Source organism: Rhinolophus sinicus, chromosome 1 (genome assembly GCF_057876585.1).
Source record: "Rhinolophus sinicus isolate RSI-liver-muscle chromosome 1, RSI-T2T, whole genome shotgun sequence".
NCBI lineage: Eukaryota > Metazoa > Chordata > Mammalia > Chiroptera > Rhinolophidae > Rhinolophus > Rhinolophus sinicus.
The window spans coordinates 25,779,963-25,804,274 of NC_142501.1; the positions used below are offsets into that span (position 1 = coordinate 25,779,963).

Genomic DNA, 24,312 nt, shown 5'->3' on the forward strand with positions numbered 1-24,312 from the left:
TCCTCCTCACCCCCTCCCTCTCGGCGTCTTCCTTGCCCCTCCTCCTGCAAGTCACCACCGTCCAGTTCCCCGCCCTACACTCGTCCCCCTTCCCCCGAAAAGCTTTGCTTCGGTCCCAGACCCGGGGCTCACGGGAAAGAGGACTCAGGGAGACAGGGTCTGGGGAACCCCTCGGGGTCAAACACTGAGTGCGTGGCGGGCTGAGCGGAGAGACTGGGACGTAGGGGAGGGAGGGAGGCCCCTAGTGGGGGAGGGGGAGGGAGGAGGAGCTGGAGCTGGCGGGCCTCGAGAGCCCCGCGAGCCGCGGCGGGAGTGCGGTCTCCAAGGCAGTGCTGGGCGCAGCCAGAGGTAAGCCGACCCTTGCCCGGTCCCCTCCCCTCTTTCCCCCGGCTGCCTCCTCTCCTCTCCGACCGGCCCCTCCTCCCCAGCCACCTGCTGTTTCTGCGCTGGAGAATCTGGTGGGCGGCAGGAGGGAGGAGCCGCCTGACCTTACCCCTTCACCCCGAAGGGCGAGGGACCCCTGTCCGCCATGGACTCCCCCAGATCCCCACTCCCACCTTCCTCTGATCTTTCTCTGCCCTTCACCTCCTTCTCTCTGTCCTTCACTTCCTTCCTGCCTCCCTCCCTCTCTCCCCATATCTTTCTTCCTGAGCCTGCCGCTGGGCCTGAGTACGGGTGGGTGGGAAGGGGTCCGAGGCTGTTGGGGAGGGAAGTGGGGGAGGCTCTCCTGACCAATTCCCTCCACCTCCCTCTGGCTGGCCATTGCCATGGCAACTAGGGTGTACTGGGCTCCGGAGAGAAGACAAAGGTGGGGGGTGGACTAGGACCTCTTGAGGAGGGCAAGGATCTGAGGTTCTTCCACAGGAAATAGAACCTCCCACTGCTGTGCCCCATTTTTACTCTCATTTACCCTAAAGCCATTATGCCCACCCTTACTGCCTCCACTCTCTTCAGAGTTGCACCTGATTTCCTCTTAGCCCCCTCCCCAGGGCTTACTGAAGCTCAGGTGTCATGAAATTCTGAACTATCCTCCCTCCCATCAGAGAGAAACTGAGGCTGGGGCAGAGGAGGAAATACTCGAGGTCTACCAGTGGGAGTCACTACCTTATTGAACATTGGGCTTTTCTTCTCAGCCTTGGTATTCCCTACTCCCGCCCCCCCAATCCTCTTCCCTCCAAAGCCTCCTCTCCAGAGGTCTCTAGGCTTTACTTATTTTTGGATCCTATCACTTTGCCCCCTCTTTCTTTCTCTTCTGCTAAAACTCTCCTCTTTTCCTCTAGTTCCCCTTCTTTCCATTTCTGGATGCTAATGATGTCAACGGTTTCCCCACCTTCAGGTTCCTAGTACCCCCTCATCCCAGCCTCCTTTGTCCCATCTTCCCAGATCCCTAGTGAACTGGAGGGCAATCACGCAGGCATGGGGAAACGGGGCTGAGCACCAAGGCCATGGGACCAGGAGCCTGTAAGGTTGGGGAGAGTCTGTAACACGTAGTCTGTAACACCGTAGCCCAGTCTACTCTGAACCTCAAGAAGAAACAAGTCAGATGTCTGCCATCAGTAGCTCTGAATAGAGATTCAGGGGCATGAAGATAAGGGTTGAATATTACTGAGTAGGGTATATGAGAAGAAGAAACCTGAGAATGCCAGAAGGAGGTAAAAGGGCTGAAAAGAGATGGGAGATGGGAGGTCAGAATACCGTCTTCCTGGAGGTCTGGAAAATAGAGTTCTTATCTGTCTGGGGTATTTGAGCAGCCATCTGATTTAAGGCAGAATATTCTAAATGACCCCATGATCCCCAGTAATCAGTCATTGCTGCAGTTCCAAGAGAAGGGGAGCACAAGAAGCCAGTTGTAGACCAGTGTAGGCCCTACCTTCACCCTCTCCATTCCACATCTCATCTCTCCCTTGCAGTTTGTCCAGGTGGCTGAGCCTTACTCCCCATCCCTTGGGCATCCAGAAGATCCTTGACTGGTCAAGAACCAGAAGAAGAAATCTGCAAGTCCTGGCATGGGGGCAGGAGCTCCTCACCCAGCTTCATAGTTGGGAAAGCAGCCAGTTGGCCTCTCCTGTCAACTACAGGGGTACTTCAGGAAGGGCCCCACCCAATATGGAGGCTGAGGACCACCTCTGCTGACTCCCAGTCTCCTCCTCTACCCTCCACACCTGACCTTAGCTGGGTCAGTCATGCAGTGCTGAGCAGTAGGGTGGGCCTAGGAGTGGCCGGCCTCACTACAGGGCAAGGACTGTGGGCAAGATGGGGGTGTGTGTGAGTGGGGCTCCTGGGTGAGACCTATCCCCCACCCCCAGGAGTTCAAGGGGGGTGGGGGGCTGAGGATAGGATGGCTCGGGGTGGCGCAGGGGCAGAGGAGGCCTCCCTGCGCTCAAACGCGTTGTCCTGGCTGGCCTGTGGGCTTCTGGCCCTGCTGGCCAATGCCTGGATCATCCTCAGCATCTCTGCCAAGCAGCAGAAGCACAAGCCACTGGAGTTGCTGCTGTGCTTCCTGGCGGGCACACACATACTCATGGCGGCTGTGCCACTCACCACCTTCGCTGTGGTACAGCTTCGGCGTCAGGCTTCCTCCGACTATGACTGGAATGAGAGCATCTGCAAGGTCTTTGTGTCCACCTACTACACACTGGCCCTGGCCACCTGCTTCACAGTCGCCTCACTCTCCTACCATCGCATGTGGATGGTGCGTTGGCCCGTCAACTACCGTCTCAGCAATGCCAAGAAGCAGGCACTGCATGCTGTCATGGGCATCTGGATGGTCAGCTTCATTCTCTCCACACTGCCCTCCATTGGCTGGCACAACAATGGCGAGCGCTACTATGCCCGAGGCTGCCAGTTCATAGTCTCCAAGATTGGCCTGGGCTTTGGTGTCTGCTTCAGCCTCTTGTTACTTGGGGGCATTGTCATGGGGCTGGTCTGTGTGGCCATTACTTTCTACCAGACGCTGTGGGCCCGGCCCCGGAGGGCTCGGCAGTCCCGGAGAGCAGGGGGTGGGGGTGGCTCCAAGGGGAGTGGGCCAGGGGGTTTGGGTACCCGGCCAGCCTTTGAGGTGCCAGCCATTGTGGTGGAAGATGCCCGAGGGAAGCGCCGGTCCTCGCTGGATGGCTCCGAGTCAGCCAAGACATCCCTGCAGGTCACCAACTTGGTCAGCGCTATCGTCTTTCTCTATGACTCACTCACAGGGGTGCCCATCTTGGTGAGATTGGGGTCCTCCTCCTGGTCTTCCCAAACCAGGCCCCAGCACAATCCTCTGACCTCCAACTCCATCATCCATACAACAGTTTCATCACCCATCTTCCTCTCCTCTATCCATCCCACTCTATTCGTGAGCCCCATCTCTATCATCCATCTTCTACCGTGTTTCCCCGAAAATAAGACCTAGCTGGACAATCAGCTCTAATGCGTCTTTTGGAGCAAAAATTAATATAAGACCCGGTCTTATATAATATAATATACCGGGTCATATAATACAAGATCGTGTCTTTATAATATAATATAATACCGGGAATATAATATAATATATATAATATGATATATAAAATATAATAAATATAACATAATAAATATAATATAATACCGGGTCTTATATTAATTTTTGCTCCAAAAGACGCATTAGAGGTGATTGTCCAGCTAGGTCTTATTTTCGGGGAAACAGTAGTTCCCATTACTCCCAGTTTCATCATGTTTTCCAGTTCCCACTACTCAACTCCATCACCGTCCTTCAGTCCCCACTACCTGTCCTCCAGCTCCATCACCTACTCTGAGGCTCCACTACTCAGCCCCCCAGACCTATCATTTAGCGCCGAGCTCCACTCTTCATTCTCAAATTCCCTCTGGATACCACAGGATCTCTGAGCACTCCCAGAGAGCTAACTTCACCACCCCAGCTTTTTGCATCCCCATCTAGTCTATATTCCTAAGTTTCTCTTGTCTTCAGGTTTACTATATCACCTCTGTCCCTCTCCCTCTGGTACTCTCCCCTGACCTTCCTCTGAGTCAATATTTTCCCTTCTGTTCATCCTGTCTTCTCTTCCAACTTTGCCTCTTTCATGATCCAATGTGATCCCAGCCTACCCTTCCTGACTTCTTGCCCACCACCTGCACTGTGATATCGGAGCTGGGTTCAAGTGGGCCCCCTGGGCTCTGGGTACTGACCAGGTGCCATTTCTGGTCCTCCCACCAGGTGGTGAGCTTCTTCTCCCTTAAGTCGGACTCAGCTCCCCCGTGGATGGTGCTGGCTGTGCTGTGGTGCTCCATGGCACAGACGCTGCTGCTGCCCTCCTTCATCTGGTCCTGTGAGCGCTACCGCGCTGACGTGCGCACCGTGTGGGAGCAGTGCGTGGCTATCATGTCCGAGGAGGATGGTGACGACGGTCAGAAGGGGGACACAGCTTTTGCTTTCCTGGGCATCGGCTCCCTTTTCTGCCCCTGTCTACCAGTCCTTCTCTGTGCGGGGATGGGCTGCCCGGGAGTGCTCCCTACTGGACAGAACCTGCGCTGCCTGTGGGCTGACTCCTGGCTTCCTTATCCCTAATCACACACCATGATGTGCACCCACCGCTTCCTTCTGCACTGAGGTCTCCTTCCACGGGGTGACTGTTCCCCTCTGGAAGCCTACACTACCTGGTGCCCAACACAGCAGTCCAGCCTAACACACTGTAAAGGAAGGCTGTGGAACTAAGGGGAGGCTAACCTTTCTGAGAGAGACCTCAGCTATAGGGATGGCTCTTGGCTGAGTGGGGGTAGGAGTGGAGGTTGGGGGTGGGGAGTGGGAAAGACTGTTTCAGTAAATATGTCTATGTATGACGCACTAGGGATTCAGCATTGAACACAACAGACACTAGCCACTCTCATTTTCCTTTTGGAGCTTACAGACTAGTGGGAACAGAAGATTCTTCAGGGAACTTATAAAGGGGGCAGGAGTTTTTAAAGTGGGATGGGGAGGGGTGGGCATTCCTTGCTTGTAACCACTCTATTCCTTTTCTCTCCCAGATGGGGGCTGTGATGACTATGCAGATGGCCGAATGTGCAAAGTTCGATTTGATGCTAATGGAGCCACAGGACCAGGGGACCCCACCCAGGTGAAACTGCTGCCTGGGAGGCACATGCTGTTTCCCCCTCTTGAGAGGGTCCACTACTTACAGGTATGGGACTAAGAAATACACCTCCTAGGGTATCCCCTCACTACTCTTCTCCAGTCTCTGTTATCCATCCCAACACCGCATTGCCTAGCCCTGGCCTACAGAGCACATAAGGGATACGGGAAAGAAAGGCATGGTAAGAGAGGCTCCCCTTCAGACCTCTGAAAACCAGGTTTGCCCATCAGAGGATATTTACAGAAGTTTAAGGGGGTCGAGCCATCTTGCAGAGTCCCCACTTTGGCTCCTGCCTCTACTCCCTTTGTCCCTGCAGCACCTCTGGGTCTACCTCTGCTTCTCTCCCCAGCTCCCTCTGTCTCGGCGTCTGTCCCATGATGAGACCAACATCTTCTCTACTCCTCGAGCACCAACCTCCTTCCTGCATAAGTGGTCATCCTCTGATGACATCCGGGTCCTCCCTGCCCAAAGCCGGGCCCTGGGGGGCCCTCCTGAATATCTGGGACAAAGACAAAGGCTGGAGGATGAGGAAGATGATGAGGCTGAAGGTGGAGGGCTAGCCAGCCTTCGACAATTCCTGGAGGGTGGGATTCTGGGATCAGGTGGGGGGCCCCCACGGGGTCCTGGCTTCTTCCGGGAGGAAATCACCACCTTCATCGATGAGACACCTCTGCCTTCTCCAACTGCCTCACCAGGGCCCTCTCCTCGGAGGCTCAGGCCACTGGGCTTCTCACCCCGCCGACTCTCCCTTGGATCCCCTGATAGCAGAGCCATTGGACTTCCTTTGGGGCTAAGTGCAGGGAGACGCTGCTCCCTGACAGGAGGTGAGGGGAGTACAAGAGCTTGGGGAGGGTCCTGGGGCCCAGGTAACCCCATCTTCCCCCAGCTGACCCTATGAGCCCAAGTGGTACTACTGGACTTAGAGGAGGGGGCCTGGATGGGTAACACCTCATTCTGGCCCTGAGCCGAGGGCAGCTGCCTCCAGACTCTGGGGAGATAGGCGCTGGATCTGGGGCCTGGGACCCTGGATCCCCTGCTGTGTCCTATCCAAGTGACCAGATGCCCTACTCACCTTCCATCACCCCTAGTAAAATGTATTAAAGTCTGAAGTGTTACCATGGAAACCTCTGTGTCCAGTGTACTATTGTGGCAAAAGGGTATGATCAGAGTTTTGTGGGGTTTGGGGGGTGGGGGTGGAGTGGCTCATAGAGGACAAAATAGAGCAGGGACAGTGGACAGAGGCACAGAAATACCCACAGAGAAAGACAAAGTCAAACATGCAGACATACACAGAGAAGGGCTTATAACGGCCTCTTATGCTGGGGGGCATTGGGAGTCACTTGAGTTTGCTGGTTTGGGGTGTGAAGGATCTTTGTTCAGATTTGTGGAGGTAGTTCCTTTCTTTTTTTTAAAGATTTTATTGGGGAAGGGGAACAGGACTTTATTGGGGAACAGTGTGTATTTCCAGGGCTTTTTCCAATTCAAGTTGTCCTTTCAATCTTAGTTGTGGAGGGTGCAGCTCAGCTCCCGGTCCAGTTGCCATTATTAATTGCAGGGGGCACAGCCCACCATCCCTTGCAGGAGTTGAACCGGCAACCTTGTGGTTGAGAGGACACGCTCTAACCAACTGAGCCATCCGGCAGCTCAGCAGCAGCTCAGCTGAAGCAGCTCAGCTGTGTGCAATCTGAGTTGCAGGAGGCAGAGCCCACCATGTGGAGGTAGTTTTACTCTATCCCCCAAGCCTCAGGTCTCCTCCTTCCCCCAAATCCGTGGAGGGCCCACTTTCTGGGCAGGAAAGGGTTTGGGCCTGATTTGGTGTCACAGGCCTGGCGTTTACCCTCCTCTATGATGCATTCTAAAGCTCTTTTGCAAGAGTGTGTGTGTGTGTGTGTAAAGAAGTCTGTGGGAAGCATCCACAATCCTATTCCTGGTCCCAAGAGTGAAAGGGAACACAATCACAGTGCTGACTCCCAGGGGCTGGAGTCAAGGGTCCCCGGAGGCTCCTCACACTGTCCTCTAAAGCACCAGGCCCGCTCCAGTGTACGCCTTTGCTCTCCTCATTCCGTGGTCTGTTTCTTGCTCTGTTTCTTGTCCCACACTGCAGTCGTTTTACAGACTCGCTCCACTTTCTGCCAGGCTCCTTCTGACTTTTCTCTCATATTGGCCTCTCGTAGGGTTGGGTCTCGGCCCCATCAGCTCTTTTTGGCCCCGCTCATTCATTCCTTCTCCCTTCCTGTCCTCCCTCCTCTTCATCTCTCCTTCCTTTCTCCTCCCTCTCCCTGCCCCCTTTCCTCTCTCCCTCTCTGCTCCCTCATTTCCCTTCGGCAGCCGCGGGCGGTTCGGGCACAATGCTCCGGCTCCTGCACTTGCTGCTGCTCCTGCTGCTGCTGCCTCCCCCCGGCACTCCGGAGCCCCCCGGCCTGGCCGCGCTCTCCCCGGGAGCATACCCCCAGGCCCCCGACTTGCTCTACGCTGACGGACTGCGCGCCTACGCGGCGGGGGCCTGGGCGTCGGCGGTGGCGCTGCTGCGGGAGGCGCTGCGGAGCCAGGCTGAGCTGGGCCGCATGCGGCGGGACTGCGGGGTGCATTGTACGGCGGAGCCGGGCGCCGCTCTCCCCGCCGCGCCCCTCGACGTTCCAGGGCCTGATTCCCGGCCCCGCCTGGCGCCCGGGGCCTGGGAGCCGCTGTTACTCCGCGCCGCGCTGCGCCGCGCGGAGTGTTTGAGCCACTGCGCGGTGCGGAGGCTGGGCCCCGGGGGCGCGGCGCGGCTCCGCGTGGGGAGCGCGCTGCGGGACGCCTTCCGCCGCCGGGAGCCCTACAACTACCTGCAGAGGGCCTACTACCAGGTGCGCCAGCCGCCGGGGCCGATTGCGGGGTCTTGCTCCGACCCACGTCGCTGTCCTACTTGCGCTCCCCAGGAGAGGGCAGGATGCCAGCGCCAGGGCTCGGGTAGGGCTGTGGAGGGCGGTCAACGGAGCTCTCCTTATGAGTAGGTCCTTCCAAAATCACATCCAGTATCCACTGACGTCGCAGAAGGACAGCCTAAGGGAGAGTTCGAGCAAAGTTGGAATGGGGGAGTGGGTCGTGAAGCGGGTGGAAGTAGCTCGAAAATGGAGGGAAGGGGCCTGAAATCTTAGTCGGTCTTACTGTGACTTCCTCGGGATGAAGCGGAGGGGGTAGAGGTGAAGCCCACTGCTAGACGGGAAGTGTGGAGAGGGAGTTAAGTGAACCTTTGCTTGGGGCAGCACCGAGCTTAGGGAAGTTAAGAGCAGTGGGTTCAGCCGGAGAGCCTGGTGTCAGGGAGTGGAGTGGGAGGACAGTGGACACTGCGCAGCTACTAGGACAGTAGCTGTTGTCTACGTGGCTGTGTGTGTGCGGTGGGTGCCGGTCGCACACCTAAGCTCAGGGTCCTAGAGACCTGCGGGTTTTGCTGGTCACTCAGGTCTCCCCCACATACCGCCTCACTTAGTCATCACTTCCACCTTGTCTCTCAAACTGAGGCCCCTCTGCCCATATCCCACTGACTGCAAAGTCTTCAGACCCTCTTTCCTTAGCTGCCAGACTCCTGAGAGTCCCAATATAGTGGTGTCTAGAGGCTCTGGAGGTTGGGAGGTGGGCAGTTCAGACTGACAAGTCTTCCAGAAGGCCTGGGGCAGTCCCAGGTGTGTGTCTTGGGTGGGGAGGCTGGTGAGGGGCAGAAGTCTGACAGAGGAAGTCAGTGCCATCACCTCAGGGCACTGACTTCCTCTTCCTTCCTGCTTCTCAGCTGAAGAAGTTGGACCTGGCAGCAGCTGCAGCTCACACCTTCTTTATAGCAAACCCCAAGCACCTGCAGATGCGGGAGGACATGGCTAAGTATAGACGGATGTCTGGGATTCGGCTGCAGAGCTTCCGGGACCTGGAGACACCCCCACACTGGGTGAGACCCTCAGCACGACCCCTGCCCCACCCCCAGCCATTCACTAGCAGGATACACAGAACTTCCTGGACTGTGGCCCTGTGTATCTTGGGCACCAGGAGATATGGTTACTGTCCTCAGTGACCATGGATGGAGAGTCCCTCTCTGGGACTTAGTTTTCTTCCTGAGGATCACTGAAGTCCCATGCTCTAACATTCTGATTCTGAGGCCCACTCCTGTCTTCCCCAAAGTGAAGTGGGACCTGGAGTCCATGCCCCAAAGGAGACTAACACCCTTCCTCCTCTTTTCATCTCCCAATCTTGTTTGGCAACCCCTTCCCCAGGATCTCAGGTGACTGACCACTCTCCTCTCCAACAGGCAGCCTATGACTTGGGTCTGGAACTACTGGGGCGCCAGGAGGCAGGACTGGCACTGCCCAGGCTCGAGGAAGCCCTGCAGGAGAGCCTGGCCCAGATGGAGAGCTGCCGGGCTGGCTGTGAGGGGCCTGAGGAGCAGCAAAGAGACGAAGAGGAGGCGGAAGGAACTGGGAACCAGGGGGGCCTCTATGAGGCCATTGCAGGTAAGGAGCTGGGAGGTTGGCTGGTTCCTGGTACCAGGGGGAGGAGCATGACAAGCTGAATGGCTCATGTGTGTCCTCTGCAGGGCACTGGATTCGGGTCCTACAGTGCCGGCAGCGCTGTGTAGGAGACACTGCTACAAGGCCTGGACGCAGCTTCCCTGTCCCTGACTTCCTTCCCAGCCAGCTGAGGCGGCTTCATGAGGCCCATGCTCAGGGTCAGTTGGGGAAGGGTCAGATCTGGGGGGGTGATGGGTTGGAAACACGGAAAGTGAAGTTTTGTTTCTAATGGTATCCTGAGCCCTGTCTCTCCATCCCTCCCATCTATCTCCGGATCTATTGTTGGTCAGGGTTCCAAGGGGACCATCACTTCCAGAGGACTCTAAGTTGCTTCCCTATGGCATCATTGTGTAAAGCTCAGGAGATGGGTCACAGGGCTCCTCTGTCCTTGCTGCTTTTCACTTTTCTTTATTCTCTCTTCTCTTCCTCTTCTTTGAACTCTGCCCATTCAGCTCATGTATGTTTGAGTAAGTTGTAGAAAGAAACACTGGAGGAGCACGTTTGCCGGGAGGATGGGGTCTTTGGAGTTGGTTGCCATAGGGAGATCACCTTTTCTGGCTCTGCCTCTGTCCTACCTGTCATCACTGCGTCTGCCCAGGGAACATGGCTGTTCTCGGTCTGTGTGCCCTATCCTACCCTATTGCTCTATCTCCAGTGGGGAATTTGTCCCAGGCTATGGAAAATGTCCTGAGTGTCCTCCTGTTCTACCCGGAGGATGAGGCAGCCAAAGAAGCTCTGAACCAGTACCAGGCCCAGTTGGGGGAGCCGAGACCTGGCCTTGAGCCAAGAGAGGTAACCCCCCACTCATACTTACCCTGTGAGGTAGCCCTAAATCAAAAAAATATATCTGCAGTAACCTGGATCCTGCCCCCCATTCCGGCTTACACACTCTACTGTGTTTCCCCAAAAATAAGACCTAGCTGGACAATGGACTCAAATGCATCTTTTGGAGCAAAAATTAATATAAGATTTTTTAAAATTAATATAAAATATCAATATATTACTATAAAATAAGAGCGGGTCTTTAATATAATATAAGGTGATAATATAATACCAGGTCTTATATTAATTTTTGCTCCAAAAGACGCATTAGAGCTGATTGTCTGGCGAGATTTTATTTTCGGGGGAACACGGTGGTCACCAGAGGCAACCCCAAGTGCAGTATTGCCTTCTCTCCACCCCCTGCTCCCCACTTCAGACTGGACTTCTTAGACCAGGCACCAGTCTATCCCTGTTCCCTGAAACTCAGCCCTGCCGGCTTCTACCTTGTGCATACACTCCTCCTCCACTTTGAGCCCAGAGGTCTTGAGGCTGCTGAGGGAGGAAAGTTGAATGGAGAGGCGCAGTGAAGTGTTTCAGCGGCGTGTAGACTGTTTTCCAGAATCTGGGGCTGCCCTGCTGTCCTTCACCCTTTACTTCCCTGCCCCACTTCTCCTTGTTTTACCCCCTGCTGTCCACCCCACCTCAGGACATCCGGCAATATGTCCTTCGATCCCTGGGGGAGAAGAGACAACTCTACTATGCCATGGAGCACCTGGGGACCAGCTTCAAGGATCCTGTGAGTAACTCCACTTCTCTCCATCCCACTTCTATGTAGAAAGTGCTAAGAATAGCACCTGTCAAATAGTGCTACGTGAGTTGGTTTTGTTTTGTTGTTATATTATTACAGAGTTTGGTCCAGCTCCCAGGGGTTTTCCCACCTCTACCTTGCCCTGTGGAAATAGGAGAACCTTAATGTGGTAGTTTAGTCTAACGTCAGGGTTTAGGGCTGGACTTGGTGGGTGATGGTGCTTTTCTTGACTGTTCAGGATCCCTGGACCCCAACAGCTTTCATCCCTGAGAGGCTTAGAGAAAAGCTCAGGTAGGAGATGCCTGTGGTGGGAGGGGCCTGGCCTGAGCTGGAAGGTGACAGAAAGGGTCCTGGGAGGCTGGTTCTGGGGAAGATGGATCTGGACTGGTCTGTGCATCCACTGAGCATATCTCTCACCCCTGAGAGAGGATCAAGAGCAGCGGCCTTGGGACCAGGAGCCTCCACAGCCGAAGCCCTTGACTGACTGGAAGGGTAAGTTCCTGGGAGAGCAGGAGACAGGGCCTGACAGCTGGGGCTACTGCTGGGCCTGCTTTTAGGGGCCCTCAATCCCCTCTGACTTGCCCCTTCCCCTGCAGATGTCCTCCTCCTGGAGGGAGTAACCCTGACCCAGGATGCAAGACAGCTGAATGGGTCTGAGCGAGCAGTGTTGGATGGTCTGCTCACCCCATCTGAGTGTGGGGTGCTGCTGCAGCTGGCCAAGGTAAGAAGACCTATGAGTTAAGTGGCATAGTTGGCTAGTAAGGGACCCTTAGACACAGCTGCCTGCTCCCTTGCTCTTGGCCTGTCCCCTGGACTGCCCTCTCTGATTCTCCAGAGGGGACTTACCACTGCCTTACCACTGTGGACAAATTCCTTTTTCTCTCAACTTAGAGGGCATGGGGTGGACATTCTTTACAAAGGAATTTTGCTAGAAATTTATAGGAAGAACAAAACAAAAAAAATCCTAAAGACATAAAGAAGTGTAGTATGCAGGTGAGGATTCTTTGGAGTTTCATTATTGGCTTGGTGGATGGCTCAGCGGACACACAGGCCTCTTTTCCCACCCATTACATCCCCTCCTAGTTTGGGGTTGAATGATCCATATGCACCAGGTTGAGTCTGCCATTTGATGAAGCTTCAGTCCTCATTCTAGGCCAGTGTTCCTTCAACACACACTCTTTGAGTACCTGCTGTGTACTCGAAGCTTCTAGATTTCAGGGAGAGATAGATGAACACAGATCCTGCATTTGGGAACTCACTGTAGAAAGAAGGAATCAGATGTGGAGACACATTATTAGAGTGGGTAGTAAGTTTGATAAAAGAAGTATGTCGTCCTCAAAATAGAAGCTCCAAAATGCAAAGTCCTCGAAGGCTTGGGTGGGGGGTAGCATTTGAGGTCAATCTTAAGGATGAGTTAACCAGGCAGAGAAGGGGAGGAGAGTCACGCTATGAGGAGTATTCTGGGAATTGCAGTGGAACACAGGGGTTAAGAGCATGGGTCAGCCCTACCAATGACTACCTGTGTGACCTTGGGCAATGTTTTTTAACGTCTCTGAGCCTAGTTTCCTCATCTATAAAATGGACTAAATACAGTGGTTTTGTCATAGGGTCATTGTGAGGATTAAATGAATTAGAGCATAATTAGGTCTTGGAAGAGTATAGGAAGTGTTCAGTATTAGCTGTAACTATTATCATCAGGCTGTATGTTATCCAGAGGTGATATAGGAGATAGACCCAGAAGTAGAGGCCCAGGAGAGACGGTGCAGGGCCTTCTGTACCCTACCAAGGAGTTTGGACTTTATTTGTAGATGGTGGACAGCTTATTGAAGGATTTAAGGAGGGGTTGACTTTTGTGTTCCTGTAGAACCTTCAAGTGTAGAGTCTGGAGTCACCAGCACACTGTAGGACTCTAGTGGTAGTGTGGAGAATACAATGAGAGAGGAAAGTAAGGGGGAGACCCTGGGGTGATGCAAAAGTGTCCTTATTTCAAGAGAGTGAAGAGAAGGGGACAGGTGAGAGATATTTAGAAAATCAAAGTTGGAGAAGTTAAGAACTAAATCTGTGTGGAAGATTATGAAAGAATTGCGTCAAGGATAACTCCCAAGTAGCAGACCTTTCTATTCCTTAATCACATTAAACTCATTCTGGCCTCAGGACCTTTGCACTTGCTGTTTCTACTGGCTGGAACATTTTTTCTCTCAGATATTTAAGTGGCTCTTTTATATCATTTGATTTCAACTCAGATTGTCACCTCATCAATTAGCTGTCCTCTAGCCCTTGCCTAGGCATTCTCAAGGTTGTAGCCCTGTTTTTATTTTTTTCATAACACTTATCTAAATTGATCTGGTTTGTTTGTTTATGTATTATCTGAAAATATAAACCCCATCAAAGCAGGGGCCTTTTCATGTTCACAGTTTTGTCCCTAGTGCCTAGAACAGTGCCTGGCACATAGTAGGTGCTCAGTACAAATTTATTGAATGAATGAATACAAAAATAGAAGGTTAGATGGCTTGGGTCACATGGTGGCCTCTCACAGATGAGGTTTATATATGGGGTAATTAAGTAGTGATACTTTAACTGAGTTTCAAAAAGCAGACATAAGAATAGGTGTCAGGACAGGGACATCCAAATACCAGGAGAGCCCCGGGTGATAACGGTTGTGTAGGTGGTTGCGTTATTAGGACACTGCATCAAGGGTTCTCACGTTCTCCAAGAGTGTGTCAAGTGGGAAGATGTCAGAGAGAGATACCTCAGTTGGACCTGGCCTATCAAACTTCCTGCTGGGGACCTGTTTCCAGAAAGACTCCTCTATTCTTGGCTCATCAGGGATGAATGATCAAGCCCTTCCTGCACCCCTTTTCCTGCTGTCCTTACACCCTCAGAGGTCCTTTCCCCACTGTAGAACACTCTCCAGAGTTCTGTACACAGGCCCCTCAGCAAGTGGGATTCCATACCTTTATCAGAGAGTGACAATATAGACATGAAGATAGTCATTCTCTGGGGAAGGGCAGCATCTCAGGAAAAAGAGCCACCAGAGAACTCTGTTCCAGGAAATGGGAGGGTTGGAGGGAAGGTCTTGTAGCCCTGTGGGCAGTGAGGTGGGAGACAGTCCGGGGCCAAAGGCTACAGTCAACTCCCTCCCTATTTAGGATGCAGCTGAGGCTGGAGCCAGGTCTGGCTATCGGGGCCGCCGCTCCCCTCACACCCCCCACGAACACTTCGATGGGCTCACAGTGCTCAAGGCTGCACAGGTGAGAGAGGAGGCACCCATGCCCTGGTCTGATGGAGAAGAGGGCATGCAGGAGGCTGGATACCTGGGCTTGGGCTTCTGTGGAGGGGCTCTCCTGGGATTGAGAGTCCTTGAGTCCTCTGCCCAGGGTTGAGGAGGGGATTGTTCTAAGACCTGAGGGCCTGGGATGTTGTCATGGAGCCAGTTGGGACTGATGGACAGAACTGGCTGCTGAGAGACTCCAAACCCACCCACCCTTCCATTGTCTCCCTCCTCTCTTGCTCTTCATTCCACTGCCTACAGTTGGCCCGGGCCGGGGCTGTGGGCACTCAGGGCGCTAAGCTGCTTCTGGAGGTGAGCGAACGTGTGCGGACCTTGACTCAGGCCTACTTCTCCCCGGAAAGGCCCCTGCATCTCTCCTTCACCCACCTGGTGTGCCGAAGTGCCATCGAAGGTAGCCATCAAGACCCTACTGCTCCTCCCCAACCTCGGGCCCCTATGGGGCACTGCACACCCTCAGCCTCCCCAAACTGTGTGGGGTCATCCTCACTCCTGAAAGACTCTGACTCCCTTTCCCAGGTGGGAGCCTGGGCTCTCTGCCCAGCTGTGACCCCTGAGCTGCAGGGTGGGTGTGGACAGTGGTGGGGGGACATGGGGGCACAGAGACATTCGCCAGGACGCTTTGCTTCCTAGGGGAGCAAGAGCAGCGCATGGACCTGAGTCACCCAGTGCACGCCGACAATTGCATCCTGGACCCTGACACCGGAGAGTGCTGGCGGGAGCCCCCAGCCTACACCTATCGAGATTATAGGTGGGCAGCCCCTCCAGAGGTCAGGTAGGTGGGCCTGGGTTGGGATCTTACTGCCTCTTGTCTTCTTCTCCCAGTGGACTCCTCTACCTCAACGATGACTTCCAGGGTGGAGACTTGTTCTTCACAGAGCCCAACGCCCTCACTGTCAGGGTAAGTGGGGTGGTGGGGGGGGTGGGGGTTGGGACAAGGAGCCCAGCTGTAGGCTCAGGATTCAAAACAGAAGGTTCCCAGAGGCAAATGCAGGGAAATGGCTGGGGCCACCTTAACCCTCTCCTTTCCTGGCCTCCCCAGCCCTCTCCATCGCTTGTTCAGGGGCTCTCCTAGCAGAGGTTGACTATGCCCTGCAGGAAATCTCCAAGTGGCCCTTCCAGACCCTGCCTTCAGTGTTTGCCTCATCTCCTAAAAAAGGGTGGGTGAGCACAGGACCCGAAATCCCTATTCCAGGCAGAAATTATAGGTTAGAATTGGGTAGGAGGAGAGGAGCTGTGATTTCTCATTGTCTATTGCTCTGTCTTAACCAACTACCTCCTTCTCTGCTTATCACCATCAGCTACCTATAACCCAAGCCCTACTTGGGGTGGAAAAATGTCCCCAAGATCCTTATCCCCAGTATCAAGAATCTGGTCCTGAGCTCATTTCCTCAGATTGCTTCACACCGAGTTCAAAGGATAGACAGGAAAAGTCAAGGCATGGGGTTAGGGTGGGGAGTGGAACCAACAGAAAGCTCTTGATGGAGGCACCTTCTCCCTTTGGCTCTAAATCTTCTGTCTTCAGTCTGGCATTTGTGTTTCCCAAGTGGAGGCCAATTTCCCATGTCCCCCAAGATGGTCCCTGAATTAAGGAGTGGGAAATGATGGACAAGAGAGCTGACCTTTCAGTGCCCCCTGCCCCATCCTGTTCTGAGAGTCAGGGCCAAGTTCTCTGAGGGCCTGTTCTTAGAGCTGAACTTGCCCTCATTCTTCAGGCTCAGGTTCGTCCTCGCTGCGGGCGCCTTGTGGCCTTCAGCTCTGGTGGGGAGAATCCCCATGGTGTGTGGGCTGTGACGCGGGGCCGGCGCTGTGCCCTGGCACTGTGGCACACATGGGCATCTGAGCACAAGGAGCAGGTGAGGAGGAGCAGGACTAGGAAGTGATGTCTCTCCTAGTGTATGAAGCATGGGCAGGCTGATGGGTGAGGGGCAGGAGCTGAGATGACTCAGGGAGGGTCCTTGGGGCATGGTGGATGCAGGGTATTGGGCCAGACCGACCTCCCACCTCCCAGGAGTGGACAGAAGCCAAAGAGTTGCTGCAAGAGCCAGAGGAAAAGGAGGACGAGGAGGAGGAAAAAGAAATGCCCAGCAGAGACCCTTCCCCAGAGCCTCCCAGCCACAGACTTCAGCGGGTCCAGGACAAATCTGAGAAACCACCTCGGGTCCGAGAGGAGCTGTGAGGGTCTAGCCAGCTCCTTGGGGATGTGGCCACTTGACTTATGAAGGGCTGCCTTGATGCCAGGGCCCACGAGAAGCCCCCATGTGACAGAAGCAGAACAGTGAGCTCTCTGTCCCTGTACCCCTACTATTTTGGGGATCACAAAGGCCATCCAACCCTGGTCTCAGAGGACACTGCGCAGACCAGCCTAGAGCTCACCAGGTCTGGGGAGCCAGGCTTGGCCTCAGCTGATGGACCTGTGGCCCTAGGACTGACAGAAGACATGATGCCTCCCTGGAAAGAAATGGCAGGGGGTAGGGTCTGACTGCTTCAAATGAGGAGGATGAGGGAAGAATAATAACCCCACTACCTTCTCCCAGCCTGTCAATAAAGAATGAGAAGATCCCTCAGCCAGCGCCTGTCAAGTGTGTCAGTTTCTGTGGTGGTTGGAGGTGGGAGTGGCTATGGCTGGCCTGGGAGGAGACAGGTGTCTTCTGGCCTCCCAGAGGCAGGGCCACTCAAGCCTGTGATTTGTCAGGGAAATCTCAGCCACCTGCTCCCCTCATGCAAATGAACCCAAACCCCTGACAGCTGCTCCTTGGGCCTCCAACTCTAAGCCCTATCTTCCCTCTGAGCTTGGCCAAGACTTAGGGCAGCCTGATCCTTCTGACTCCTGCCTTCACAGCCCCAGCAGGACTCCGTGAGTCATGGGGGCAAGGAGTGGGCCAAACCCCAGATGGGAGCAGGAGATTGGGTTGCCCTCTACTTAACAAAGCTTTCTCCATCCAGGGTAGGGGCAGGCCTGTGCATCCTTCTCTCTGAATCCCCTGTGCCTCCCTCCCTCTGTTTCCCCTCTCTCCCAGGATCAGACCCTGGGGCAGCTGGTTGGGGTTTGTTGGGAAGAAGGATTATCCAGATCAGTCCCTTCTAATCTCCCTATATTCACCAGAACCCTCTTCCCTCACCATCCTGAGCTAAGGGACAGTTTTGGTTATTGACTATGGGCCGTCTCTCACCTTCCTATTCTGGCTATTGGACCGGTTGCTAGGTAAGCCCTGACTGCCAAGATCATGGCCATTGGTGGGGGCCGGGGCCTGAGGGGCTGCTGCAGCTATAGTGGCTACTGCTCCCAAACCCCAACCCTTAATCCTCACAGCTTTGTTCTAATCCCATGGGGCCTGAGGCTCTTCTCTCTGCCTGCAGAGAGACCTAGCAGGGAAGCACCCCTTCGACCCCTCCTTCTCCTAGGGCTTGTTGTGGGGGGCTGCTCCTCTATAGCCCCACACTCCTGCTCCTTCCCCTCCCCCAGGCTGGGCCCAAGTCTCTGGAAGCCACCCACCTCTCTCCCTGTCCCTTTCCCCCTCCCCTGCCAGCTGCTTTCATTGGCCCTACCCTTCCCTGTCAGTGCCCTCTCCCCCGCCCTCCCCAGAGTGGGGCCGGGCCAGGCCAGCTCCTCTGGCAGCAGAGCTGGGGCAGGTGACAGGCTGGCCTCGCAGCTGAGGGAGTGAGGAGACGCCTGGGAATCAGAGCTGGAAACCTGGGAGAGGTCCAGTCAGAGTCCAAGTAAGAGGGAGCTGGCCTGGTTCTGTGTTCTGGGGTTGGGGTCTGCAGGGAGGGCTCGGGCAGCGCTGGGGCTGGCTGCACAGGACTCCAAACTTGGAGGGGCTAGTGGGGGACGCGGTGCAATCCACCCAGTCATTTCCCTGTTGCTTGGAGTGGGCTCCAGCCCTCATGGCAAGTGTGATGTGGGGTGTGAAGGACAAAGCATGGCCTGCTGGGGAGCCCCCTACACCTACCTTATGTTCCTGGCAGGAGCCGGAACTACCCCTCAACCTGTCAGCCATGGGAGAGATGGAGCAGCTGCGGCAGGAAGCGGAGCAGCTCAAGAAGCAGATTGCAGTAACCCCAGAACCTTCCCTCTGGGGACCCCAGAAAACTTGGAACTGGGGACATGAGGAAGTGTGGCCTGGGGGGAAGGAGGCTGGGTTCGCTCTTGAGTGACACCTTAGAAACCCCTGACCTGGAAGTGACCAGAGACTTTCTGAAATTGGATCTCATATTTGAGATGTCCCCAAATTGCAGAGCCCCAAACCCACCTGCCTCAGAGGCCCATGAACCCCCCACCTCCCTTCCCTATCCTGATGTCTGCTTTTCCCCCAGGATGCCAGAAAAGCCTGTGCTGACATTACTCTGGCAGAGGTGAGACTCCTGTCCCCCTCCCGAGGCAGGGTCTGAGGGGAGCGGAGGGGAGGGGAGCTCCCTGACCAGCCCAAGCTTTAGTACAGCATGTCCTTGGAATGAGGAATGACATTATTTCAACAAATAGTGAGATCTTCTCTGGACCAGGCACCATATTGGAGGCACCATACTGGCAGCTAAGGACAAGATGCTGTCCCTATCCTTGTCCATAAAACAAGAGTGATTACACCCCCTCACCTCGCAGGGTGTAAATCACTAAGCCCTAGAGACCCCACAGTTACTACTTGTCTAATACTGTACTTCATTAATTCTGAGATGCACATTTTTTCATATTTTGACATTTCTGAAATCAAGATGCATCAAACACTAGATGATGCCTTACAATTAAAATTGGCAGCATTTTTCTTAGTGATACATAGAAGACTGTGCTTCTCAGAGTTGGTGGCATCTTAGGTGGCATTAAATATCCTAGTAATAAGAGTAAGCATTTCCTAACACCATGAGGTAGACACTGGGGCTAAGTTGCTTAAATACATAATTCCATTTAATTTTAATGACAATCCTATAAGGTAGGTGCTATAAACATTCGATAGATGAGGAAACAGGCTCAGAGAATAATTTGTAACTTGTCCAATATAACAAAGCAGGGAAATGGCAAGTGAAATCTATTGGTCCTGGAGCCTCAGCCTGAGTCTAGAAGCTGGATAGAGCTTAAGGCACATAGGATCACAAATTTCAGGAGTTCAAGGTCATGGTGATACCTTAGGTACCAAGTTAAAGAGTTGGCCATGTGGCAGAGAATAAATTGCAGGCTCCTCGGGTGTTGGAACGATTGAATGCATCTCTTCCCAAGTTCGTGTTTGGTGACTTTACATTGGCATCTTGAAATTGGTTGTGGTGGGAGAATTACAGCATAGAAATCACCCTCCCTCCTCTCTTCATCCTTCCTCGATCCCCACTGGAGAGGTGGTTGTTAAACACTTAACAACATACCACTGGCCAGGCATGTGGCTGTCTCCCATATCAGCCTAAGCCACTCCAGGGCAGGGACTTATTTCTCTAAGGCTGGGGCCTTACAGCCTGGCACGGAACTGAAACTTGTACAGATCGGTGGCTGGGACACTGACATCTGGGGATGTACCGTGCTCACCTGGTTTCTAATGCCCCCTTTTTGGCAGCTGGTATCTGGCCTAGAGGTCGTGGGACGAGTCCAGATGCGGACGCGGCGGACATTAAGGGGCCACCTGGCCAAGATCTATGCCATGCACTGGGCCACTGATTCCAAGTGAGGCTTGAGAGGTGCCCAGAGGGGAGGGGTAGCAGGAAGGAGAGGCTTGGGTGACATGGGGTGTCCTCTCCCTAGGCTGCTGGTAAGTGCCTCGCAAGATGGGAAGCTGATTGTGTGGGACACCTACTCCACCAATAAGGTACCAGCCCTGCCTCCCACCCCTCCATCATCCCGTCCTTCCTTGGGGGCTTTATGCCTGTCCACCTGCCCTTCCCACTTGGGAGCTCAGCCCAGGTCCTTCCTCTGCCCACCCTGCCCTCCTGCAGGTGCATGCCATCCCGCTGCGCTCCTCCTGGGTTATGACCTGTGCCTATGCCCCATCAGGGAACTTTGTGGCATGTGGGGGGCTGGACAACATGTGTTCCATCTACAGCCTCAAATCCCGTGAGGGCAATGTCAAGGTCAGCAGGGAGCTCTCTGCTCACACAGGTGAGTGAGAAACCCTCTTCCCATTCTGTTCCGAGGGGCCCTGGGAAGCCTCTGGCCTGGTCGGTTGTGCCTCAGCAACAAGGGCACTGTCCTACTCACCCCCAGGTTATCTCTCCTGCTGCCGCTTCCTAGACGACAACAACATTGTGACCAGCTCAGGGGACACCACGTGGTGAGTGCTGGGTGCTGGGCTCCAGAGGCATTTCTGTCCTGGCCTTTCTCTGTGACAGCCTCTCCTCATCCGGCAGTGCTCTGTGGGATATTGAGACCGGGCAGCAGAAGACTGTGTTTGTGGGACACACGGGAGACTGCATGAGCCTGGCTGTGTCTCCTGACTTCAAACTCTTCATTTCGGGGGCCTGTGATGCCAGCGCCAAGCTCTGGGATGTGCGGGAGGGGACCTGCCGGCAGACTTTCACTGGCCATGAGTCAGACATCAATGCTATCTGTGTGAGTCCCCTCTGTGCTCTAACTCCCAGGACCACCTCACCCCACCCTCCAACACACACATCCTTTACCTCTCCTAGAGCCCCCCACCCATTTCTTTTTAACTTTCCACTTTGAAATAATTTCACCTAACAGAAAAGTTGTTAGAGTAACAAAAAGATTCCCATCTACCATTTACCCATTCACTGTTAACATTTTATCACATTTGCTTTATCATTCTTTCTCTGTAGAGGGAGGGATGGAGGGATAGATAGATAAACACATACACTTTGATGTAGATATAGATACATTTTGTTGATTTTTTTTTCCCTTGGGTCTTTTGAGAGTAAATTACAGACATCAAGACACTTTACCCCTTAAATACTTTAGTGTATATTTCCTAAAAACAAGGCTATTCTCTTACATAGCTACAGTGTAATTATTTTTAAAGATCTCAATGTTTTCTGTTGTTGTTTTTTTAAATTTTTTTTATTGGGGAACAGTGTGTCTTTCCAGGGCCCATCAACTCCAAGTAGTTGTCCTTCAATCTAGTTGTGGAGGGCGCAGCTCAGCTCCAAGTCCAGTCGCCGTTTTCAATTTTAGTTGCAGGGGGCACAGCCCACCATCCCATGCAGGAATTAAACTGGCAACCTTGTTGAGAGCGTGCACTCTAACCAACTGAGCCATCCGGCCACCCCTCCAGCAGCTCAGCAGCAGCTTGTTATCTTCAATCTAGTTGTGGAGGGTGCAGCTCACTGGCCCATGTGGGAATCGAACCGGCAACCCTGTTGTTCAGAGCTTGCGCTCTAACCAACTGAGCCATCTGGCGCCCCTACAGTGTTATTCTTAAAACCAGAAAATTTAATATTTACACAGTACTATAGTCTACAGTTTATAGTCACATCTCACCAATTATCTCAAAAATGTCCTTAATAGCAGTGTGTTTTGTTTTGTTTTGTTTTTCTGCCAGGAACATGTATTGCATTTTTTGGCCACATCTTGGTTTCCTTTAAACTGGAACTGTTTTTCTACCATTCTTTGTCTTTCATGACATTGACATTTTTGAAGAGTACGAACCAATTTTCTGTAGACTTTGTATTTGAGTTGATTTGACATTTCCTCATGATGAGATTCAGGTTATGCATTTGTACGTGGCCCTGCTCCTACACACTCTGATCTAGCCGACTGTAGTCGGAAGAGTCTGGGACAACCTCCGCCTTCCTGGCCACGTGACCCTGAGCAAGCTGTCTGCCCTCCCTCAGCCTTGTGGGAACAATGTACGCCGGTAACACTGTCATGAGGAGCAAGCGAAGGGTATAGGGGAGCCGCCGGTGTGCAGCTGATGCATGATAAATGTCAGCCCTCGAGAGTGATGCTGCAGCCATTTCCCACTGCAGGCCAGGGAAGGGACAGGCAGGGAGGGCTCAGCAAAGCAGCCTGCCCTGGCACTACCAGGGCAAGAGCCAGGCAGAAGGCAGGTGAGGCAGCACCTGCCCAGATCTGAGTCCTGACCCTCTTGCCACCTGTGCCCTCAGTTCTTCCCCAATGGAGAGGCCATCTGCACTGGCTCGGATGATGCGTCCTGCCGTCTGTTTGACCTGCGGGCAGACCAGGAGCTGACTGCCTACTCCCACGAGAGCATCATCTGTGGCATCACATCTGTGGCCTTCTCTCTCAGCGGCCGCCTGCTCTTCGCAGGCTATGATGACTTCAACTGCAATGTCTGGGACTCCATGAAGGGCGAGCGTGTGGGTAAGGGCCAGCCCCCCTCTACTGCCACCTCAACCGGAAGGACCCTCCAGCCAGCTCCCCTTGTTGGGATCCTCTTATCGCCATTCCCTAATTACTAGATAACTCTGAGCTCTACCCCTAGAATCCAGTCCCTGTTGGTTCTCAGTGTAGGACCATCTTCTCTCAAAGAAAAGTTGCTCTAAGGTGTCCTTCTCTACCTGCCAAAGGAGCTCCTTCAGGTTATCTCCAGATCTGAGGACCTTGAATGTTCAGTCAGGTCTGGCTTTCAGGGGCATCTGCTGAAGGAAAGGGCAGGCTCATGGGACTAGGCAATGAGCAGAATCAAGATGCAGAGTTACCTGAGGCCCTGACCCCAGCCTAGGGGCTTATCTAGGACCAGCCTGGTGTGAAGTTGAATCAGACAGTGTGGCTTCTTCTCTTGGGAGAGGCCAGGTGCTGAATGAAGTTAACACAGGCGAGTCGGGCTCCAAATCCTAATTTTGTGGCTTCCTTTCTGAGTGCCCTTGCACAAGTCACTTCTCTCTGGGCCTCAGTCTCTTCATTTGGAAGCAAAGGAACAGCATGACAGGGTTACCATCCCCCTTTTCCAGCACTGATCAAGGTGCTCCCTGCTTTTCTCATAGCACACGGACATTTCCAACCTTTCCCTCCCTCCCTACCTCATGTTGTTGACAGAGAGATTGGCCTCAAGAGAAACACCACTGCTTAGGGCTAATCCTCTTTTGGTCTTCCAGTCTCCACCAGGGGCTGAAGAGTCGAGCCCCGCTACCTTACCTAGGATTCCACATGCTCTCTGCCATATCGGCCAGGGAGACAGGCTGACTCCTCTCCCTTTTCCTCAGGAATCCTCTCTGGCCATGACAACAGGGTCAGCTGCCTGGGGGTCACAGCTGATGGGATGGCGGTGGCCACTGGTTCCTGGGACAGCTTCCTCAAGATCTGGAACTGAGGAGGCTGGAGGAGGCCATGAAGACACTCGGCTGCCTCCTCCCATGCCCAATTTCTTTAAGATTCCTTTAAAGGCTTTCTCCTCTACACCCTAGCTCCTCTGCCATTCCCAGCAAGCTTTCTCCTTTGAGGACAGTGGGGAACATGGGGGTTGTGCCTTTGGGAGGCAGCATCAGGGACACAGGGGCAGAGAACGGCCCCATCTCCTCCCATTGCCTCCCCTCTCCATAGTCCTAACAGCTTCTCCCATAAAGAGAAGGACAGCTGACCCCTCCCGGCCCTCGGCAGGCCCAGTAGTCTTCTAGTGTAAGGCCCTAGTCCCTAGGATTCCTTCCCTAGAGCTACTACCTTTGTCCGGACTTGGGGTGGCCCAGGGTGTAGTCCCGTGACTATGGCTCTGGCACCACCAAAGTCCTGGCCCCCTTCTCCTTCATGCTTTCTCCTTTTTCTACCTTCTTTTTCTCTCCTAAAGCACCTACAATAAAATAAATCTCCCTGGTATATCTGTGATGTTTGGCTTCCATCCTAATTCTGTTCCAAAAGGATTCATTTCCCCCTGAAGTAATAAAGTATTATAGGCGCAGTGATAAAGGTAGGGTACCAGACAGCTTGTG

General features: G+C 53.7%; 3 protein-coding genes across 8 annotated transcripts; all 3 read left to right on the plus strand.

The window, feature by feature from the left end:
- The first annotated feature begins 26 nt into the window (after nt 1-26).
- GPR162 (G protein-coupled receptor 162) lies at nt 27-6,229 on the plus strand. 2 transcript variants are annotated; one of them, XM_019754426.3, is made up of 5 exons: nt 27-348; nt 1,911-3,205; nt 4,193-4,382; nt 5,002-5,153; nt 5,455-6,229. In XM_019754426.3, exons 2-5 carry the CDS (start codon nt 2,339-2,341, stop codon nt 6,001-6,003), a joined length of 1,758 nt encoding a protein of 585 aa, XP_019609985.1. In that variant the 5' UTR covers nt 27-348; nt 1,911-2,338; the 3' UTR covers nt 6,004-6,229. The 2 variants fall into 2 exon arrangements, with proteins under 2 accessions (XP_019609985.1, XP_019609986.1); XM_019754427.3 differs by having other exon boundaries at nt 1,911-2,692.
- A 1,105-nt stretch (nt 6,230-7,334) lies between these two features.
- P3H3 (prolyl 3-hydroxylase 3) lies at nt 7,335-17,066 on the plus strand. 3 transcript variants are annotated; one of them, XM_019754432.3, is made up of 15 exons: nt 7,335-7,951; nt 8,872-9,024; nt 9,382-9,583; nt 9,667-9,798; nt 10,296-10,432; nt 11,109-11,198; nt 11,449-11,501; nt 11,635-11,702; nt 11,807-11,931; nt 14,360-14,461; nt 14,743-14,893; nt 15,133-15,250; nt 15,325-15,400; nt 16,215-16,355; nt 16,478-17,066. In XM_019754432.3, the coding sequence occupies exons 1-15, from the start codon at nt 7,454-7,456 to the stop codon at nt 16,676-16,678; spliced, it is 2,247 nt and encodes a 748-aa protein (XP_019609991.3). In that variant the 5' UTR covers nt 7,335-7,453; the 3' UTR covers nt 16,679-17,066. The 3 variants fall into 3 exon arrangements, with proteins under 3 accessions (XP_019609991.3, XP_074182216.2, XP_019609992.3); XM_074326115.2 differs by having other exon boundaries at nt 7,337-7,687; XM_019754433.3 differs by having other exon boundaries at nt 7,346-7,951; nt 16,511-17,066.
- A 144-nt stretch (nt 17,067-17,210) lies between these two features.
- Nucleotides 17,211-24,199, plus strand: GNB3 (G protein subunit beta 3). 3 transcript variants are annotated; one of them, XM_019754434.3, is made up of 10 exons: nt 17,211-18,219; nt 18,469-18,555; nt 18,817-18,855; nt 20,034-20,140; nt 20,219-20,282; nt 20,410-20,572; nt 20,678-20,744; nt 20,821-21,022; nt 22,534-22,750; nt 23,593-24,199. In XM_019754434.3, the coding sequence occupies exons 2-10, from the start codon at nt 18,499-18,501 to the stop codon at nt 23,697-23,699; spliced, it is 1,023 nt and encodes a 340-aa protein (XP_019609993.1). In that variant the 5' UTR covers nt 17,211-18,219; nt 18,469-18,498; the 3' UTR covers nt 23,700-24,199. The 3 variants fall into 3 exon arrangements, with proteins under 3 accessions (XP_019609993.1, XP_074182219.1, XP_088653772.1); XM_074326118.2 differs by having other exon boundaries at nt 17,211-17,704; XM_088797646.1 differs by lacking the exon at nt 20,410-20,572 and having other exon boundaries at nt 20,608-20,744.
- Nucleotides 24,200-24,312: the final 113 nt, after the last annotated feature.

What these genes read in the sequence shown, in the direction of transcription:
- GPR162 (XM_019754426.3), top strand. Translation starts at nt 2,339, where the DNA reads ATGGCTCGGGGTGGCGCAGGGGCAGAGGAGGCCTCCCTGCGCTCAAAC. An exon ending in TCACAGGGGTGCCCATCTTG is followed by an intron (nt 3,206 to 4,192) that starts GTGAGATTGGGG and finishes TCCTCCCACCAG; the next exon opens with GTGGTGAGCTTCTTCTCCCT. An exon ending in AGAGGGTCCACTACTTACAG is followed by an intron (nt 5,154 to 5,454) that starts GTATGGGACTAA and finishes TTCTCTCCCCAG; the next exon opens with CTCCCTCTGTCTCGGCGTCT.
- P3H3 (XM_019754432.3), top strand. Translation starts at nt 7,454, where the DNA reads ATGCTCCGGCTCCTGCACTTGCTGCTGCTCCTGCTGCTGCTGCCTCCC. An exon ending in CCTCTATGAGGCCATTGCAG is followed by an intron (nt 9,584 to 9,666) that starts GTAAGGAGCTGG and finishes TGTCCTCTGCAG; the next exon opens with GGCACTGGATTCGGGTCCTA. An exon ending in TACACCTATCGAGATTATAG is followed by an intron (nt 15,251 to 15,324) that starts GTGGGCAGCCCC and finishes TTCTTCTCCCAG; the next exon opens with TGGACTCCTCTACCTCAACG.
- GNB3 (XM_019754434.3), top strand. Translation starts at nt 18,499, where the DNA reads ATGGGAGAGATGGAGCAGCTGCGGCAGGAAGCGGAGCAGCTCAAGAAG. An exon ending in AGCTCAAGAAGCAGATTGCA is followed by an intron (nt 18,556 to 18,816) that starts GTAACCCCAGAA and finishes CTTTTCCCCCAG; the next exon opens with GATGCCAGAAAAGCCTGTGC. An exon ending in ACACCTACTCCACCAATAAG is followed by an intron (nt 20,283 to 20,409) that starts GTACCAGCCCTG and finishes GCCCTCCTGCAG; the next exon opens with GTGCATGCCATCCCGCTGCG.